We start from the raw sequence: 5,147 nt of genomic DNA on the forward strand, positions 1-5,147 counted from the left end.
AGTGGGCAAACGTACAAAATCAGCAGGGGATCAAATACTGTTTTCCCTCACTGTACACTCTTGAGTATTCTCTGCCAAAGTAGTTAATCAAGGGGGTGAGCAGACTCCTCTGTTCGCCTTCTAACGAATTGAGTTCATGCAGGAGAGGAGGACGGAGGAATCGAGGAGAGGATTGACTTTTTCCAATTGAGATCCTCCAAAAGACCCAAATAATAATAAATACATTTATAATAATAATAACAAATAAATGGTTGATCTTAGTAAAATTTCTGCCTCTTTTATTTCCATGATCAGTCTTTACAATATTAATTTGTATGCATTTATTTTGTATACCTTTTCTCTAGTCAACATTGTGTAGCACACAGGGATTCATATTGAAGGTGTGTTCATTACAACCTCTACTTTCTTGTCAAAAGACATGTTAACATGAGGACTAGAATAAAAAAATACTTTCAACCAAATGTTCATTTACAGTACATATGCTTGTGTCTCACTCTTGACTATCAACCCACCCCACGCTGCATCCATCCAACAGACAGAGGCCTTGTTAGAGAGTGTGGTTCACCACTGCATATAACTTGCAACTGAAGGCCCCCTTCAACAGGAAGGTACTGTGGTCTTCTGAGTAAGAAGACCACATTTGTGCTACTGCTCAGAACTTTGTTCCATTGGCTGCAGCTACAAATAGTATTGGGGTGAATACAGTAAAATAAGCATTTATGAACCTAAATTAACTATGTGTCATGCACATAAACCAGGTTATTTTAGTGCATGAATATGTTTCATAGTTGTTTATAATCACAGAAAAAGCTGTCTACATGAACATAAGCTAAGTACTTGAGATTGTTATAACATGTGAATAACATGTAATAATGTTTTTAATAAACATGTTATAACATATAAAATAAATCAAGTACCAGTTAAAATGTAACACTAAATTAAATGTTTTCAGATATGTATAAAATGAAATGGGAAGAATTGAAAGAGGCACAGCTGCTCAGACAGGAAGTGACCTAATCGATTGCCTCTGTGTCTGAACTTAGTTGCAGAGGTTTGGCATTTACCTTGCTCATATAGGAGCTACTGGATGTATGTGCCTGATACTTTCACTTACATTTCTGATACCACTCACTACCATATATTAAAATACAGAAAATGTTTTTGGTCAAAACTGATGGCTGTTTTTTCTGGATGGTATTATGTTATACCTCTGTTGCTTCAATGGGTAAGTGCTTAAGATAATGATAATATAGATATAGCATTTTATGTAGAGATATGAGAGAATGCATGTAGAATAGGAGAGCAGAAATTGAAGAGAAGCTTCCTGTCGTGAATGTGTTGTGCATCAGGAAAATAATGGTGTAATTTTTCAAACCCTATTTTTAGCTTACAATAGAAAAATGTATGTATGCTGCAGAGAATTTAACATAAAATGCCTGTATATTTTAACCATTACATTGCAACGTTTTGTCTATGAGCCTGATAACCGTCCAAACCCAAAACTCCTCCTTTAGGTAACAAACATTGCCATGACTCCTGTAACACATCCACCCTCCAGGCTACACTGGGCTCTGTGGTGCTCTTGTCATGCAGCTTTGGGTCTACCTCTCTGGGCATCAGCCCTGGCCATGTATGGGTGGTGTGGAACCAGATCTCTGGTTCTGGTGCCAGCCTGGTCAACATCACATCCTCTGGGAAGGTTGTTGCCTCCTTCAGTTGTCTGCATATCATATACAATACTAGCCTTATTTTTTAGCTTTGAGACTTTAGCCTTGTAAAAGCATTTTTAACCTTATTTTTAATGTACAGCTTTGTAATTTCTGCATGTAATGAAAAGCGCTCTTCAAATAATATGTTCATAAAATATGAATGTATTATTATCAGGTGGACTTTCTAGACCCTAGGCAGGGCAGAGTGAAGGCTTTCCCCAATCAGGGAGGTCTGGGGAACTTCTCCATCCGCATCGATGACCTTCAGGCCTCAGACCTGGGTTCCTACTGCTGTGAGCTACAGAGTAATGACCAGTGTCATCGAGTGGAAGTTGAGGAACTTGATCAAGGTAACACTATGCTAGTATCTACAGTAGAATATTGTTCCAGTGGCTCAGTTGGTTGGAGAATGGTGCTTGTAACAATACCTGAGTTGTAGGTTTGATTTTTCTTGTGACCTCAACCAAATATTTGTATCAAGAGAAAGTCAGTTTATTGTTACATTAGAACAATAATCTCTTATACTGTTGTATTCGAAAATCTAGGACCCTTTCAAGTCATCAGTAATGAGTCAAAATAATTGTTGCAGGCTTCATACTGTGTATGCAAACTACAGAAATGCACTCTGTATGCACAGCATGTGGTTGGTATTTCCTTACACAATCACTTTATGTAAAGGCCAACCTATTTCTGGTCGGGTTAGACCAAGCAGCCCTCTTGCTTAATGTTTCCTGTAAGGTACATGTAAATAAACCACCTCTTCCTCTCTTCAGACAGTACAGATCTCCAAGTGTTGTTTTTCTGCGTCGGTGGTGTGGCCGTCCTCATAGTGCTCCTGAGTGTCTGTTTCTGCTGGGTGAAATGGACACGTGAGCACCTCCATGTTCCTCTTTCTGACTCCCTCAGTCTTACTTCTGTACTGGAATGATATTGATGAAGCAGCTAGCATGGCATACTGCACAGTATAGAGTACGCTACACTGAGTACATTGACAGTTATTCAGGCTAATTTGAATCTTCCTATGAGCATTAAGCAGCATCCTTTCTTTCTGATGTAACTGTTATGATGCTGATTGGGCAACTTTGCAAGCTGCTCTCATGTGTCACATGAATTGACGCTGGAGAGACGAAGCAGGTACGGGGAATCAAACGTTTACTCAGGAACGGACATGGAAGGGGACAGGAACAGATTCAGCACAAGGGTAACAAAGACAAAACAATTAATGCATCAGCAGGGAACAGAGCAGGGGAACTGACAAATATAGAGGAGGTAATAAACAGGTGATGAGTGAGTCCAGGTGAGTCCAATATCGCTGATCCTTGTGATGAGGTAAGGCAGGTGTGCGTAATTGGTGATGGCAGGAGTGCGTGATGCAGGGCAGCCTGGCGCCCTCGAGCGCCAGGGGGGAAGAGCGGGAGCAGACGTGACACCATGTCAGTTATGTAGCTACATATCCTACTAAAAATATGTACATTGCACAGTTTAAACAGGCCTACATGCTACCCAATATGTGGCACTAAGCGGTGGAACATTTCAAAGTAGCTTAATATGTTTGTGAAATGTGATGTACTTGTACTTTCAATAAAGACATAACTCCTGAAAAAATGATAATCTTATAGCAGTGCCTTTTCTTGTTTTATTACCTCTATGGCATTTGAGCACCCCTTTCAAATCTGATTGAAACATGAAATTAATGTAGAATTCTGTATAATTTGACAGGATCCATTAAACCTCCTAAGGACGTTGCATGTAGTGACGATGTTGGGAGAGACGTGGCACAGAAGAGAGGTAAAAAACGTACGCACACGTAGGCCACACACACACACACACACACACACACACACACACACACACACACACACACACACACACACACACACACACACACACACACACACACACACACACACACACACACACACAGTCTTATAATGTCCATGTGGTTAAGTTTATGCAACATTACATAATTCTATATTTACCAAAACAAGACCACAGTACAAAGTCATGGTGCATTTACAGACTGATGCTCACATCTGTTTTTGTCTTACTTTAGGAGCCGGCAATGAGCGACCTATCTATGGTACGTTTATTATTTTATATTTACCATTTTCATTCAATGGACTGGAATGGAATTTTAATGTTGTTTTCTTTTCTACATGGACCTAGTTTGAACTGTTCTCTTCCCTCCTTTCAACAGAAAACAATGAGCACAATCCAACCAGAATGCAGCATGAACCGACCAGAATTCAGCATAATCCAACCAGAATTCAGCAGGATCCAACCACAATTCAGTATGATCCAACCAGAATTCAGCATGAACCACCAAGAAACCAGCACGAACCAGCTACATACCAAAATAAACCAGTGAGAGATTTGAGTGAGAAAAGAAGAGGGTTTCATAGAGGTGAGCTACACTTTATGTAACAGTCAACATTCTATAATCATTTTCCCTTGTTCAATGATACCAATATTTTCATCCTGCTTGGTATTCATGTTGCATTCAGAAGTAACTAAACTTAATGGACTTTCCTTCCCCAGAACTCATGAGCAGATTGCGCCAATCAAGTCTCGGACAGCATTACTATGGTAAAGTCAGAGCTTTTTAATGAGCAATTTACAGTATCCGCTTGCAGTGATCCTTTTATGAATTACATTGACTTGTCGTGAACTCTGACAGCAAACCAAGCAGAGATCAATGAGCAAGCCAGAGCTCAGATCGACAACCACCAAAGAGCAAACGAGGCAGAGACCAACCAGGAGGGAAGATTCCAAATGGACAACCGCCAAAGAGGTATCCTACGCACTATGCTTTACAGTAACCTCTGATACAAATCAATATGCACTCTAGCATTTTGTTATCAATGCCTTGTCTCCTTCTCATTGCAGGAAGCTTTTGGAGAAAGAAACCCAAAGAGAGTAAGTTTTTTTTTCTTCCTCACAACATACTGTATAATCATAATCATTATAACTTATCTTACATTGAGACCTCTCTCTCTCGCACTCTCTCCCAGAATGTGAATATGAAAACCCAATCTACAACAGGAATACAAACCAAATCAACAAATGATGGGTATACGAGAATGACGAGTATACTGGGTCTCAACACCTTGGTCTCATTTTTGTTTGGGTTGTATTTCTTTTTTTTTATATAAAGTACATAACATTGTCTTGAAAGTGAAACAAATATGAAATAAAGTAAAATCATTTTTGCTTCAATGGTTTGAGATTCTTTCATGCACCAATGAATCATCAAATGTGAATCAGAAAGGCTCTAATCAATGCAATTAACCCTAACGACCCCCAGCTGTGTCACCCCACCAGTGGACGGTCACCCAGGCCCAATGTCCACTGTTTGCTGACCATCAGAGATGAAGAGATCATTTGTTATTGTTACTCGAATCTGCGCGGAGCGAGAGGGATATAATCCATACTTTGAAC

General features: G+C 39.7%; 1 protein-coding gene across 3 annotated transcripts; it reads left to right on the forward strand.

Annotated features, from left to right (window-relative positions):
• Positions 1-1,052: 1,052 nt before the first annotated feature.
• On the forward strand, positions 1,053-4,925 carry LOC115206316 (uncharacterized). 3 transcript variants are annotated; one of them, XM_029773112.1, is made up of 11 exons: positions 1,053-1,225; positions 1,515-1,699; positions 1,885-2,059; positions 2,483-2,578; positions 3,429-3,506; positions 3,763-3,789; positions 3,907-4,113; positions 4,248-4,295; positions 4,387-4,500; positions 4,596-4,625; positions 4,721-4,925. In XM_029773112.1, exons 1-11 carry the CDS (start codon positions 1,156-1,158, stop codon positions 4,774-4,776), a joined length of 1,086 nt encoding a protein of 361 aa, XP_029628972.1. In that variant the 5' UTR covers positions 1,053-1,155; the 3' UTR covers positions 4,777-4,925. The 3 variants fall into 3 exon arrangements, with proteins under 3 accessions (XP_029628972.1, XP_029628970.1, XP_029628971.1); XM_029773110.1 differs by having other exon boundaries at positions 1,559-1,699; XM_029773111.1 differs by having other exon boundaries at positions 1,559-1,699; positions 3,429-3,497.
• The last annotated feature ends 222 nt before the right edge of the window (positions 4,926-5,147 follow it).

Source organism: Salmo trutta, chromosome 13, assembly GCF_901001165.1.
Source record: "Salmo trutta chromosome 13, fSalTru1.1, whole genome shotgun sequence".
NCBI classification, from domain to species: domain Eukaryota; kingdom Metazoa; phylum Chordata; class Actinopteri; order Salmoniformes; family Salmonidae; genus Salmo; species Salmo trutta.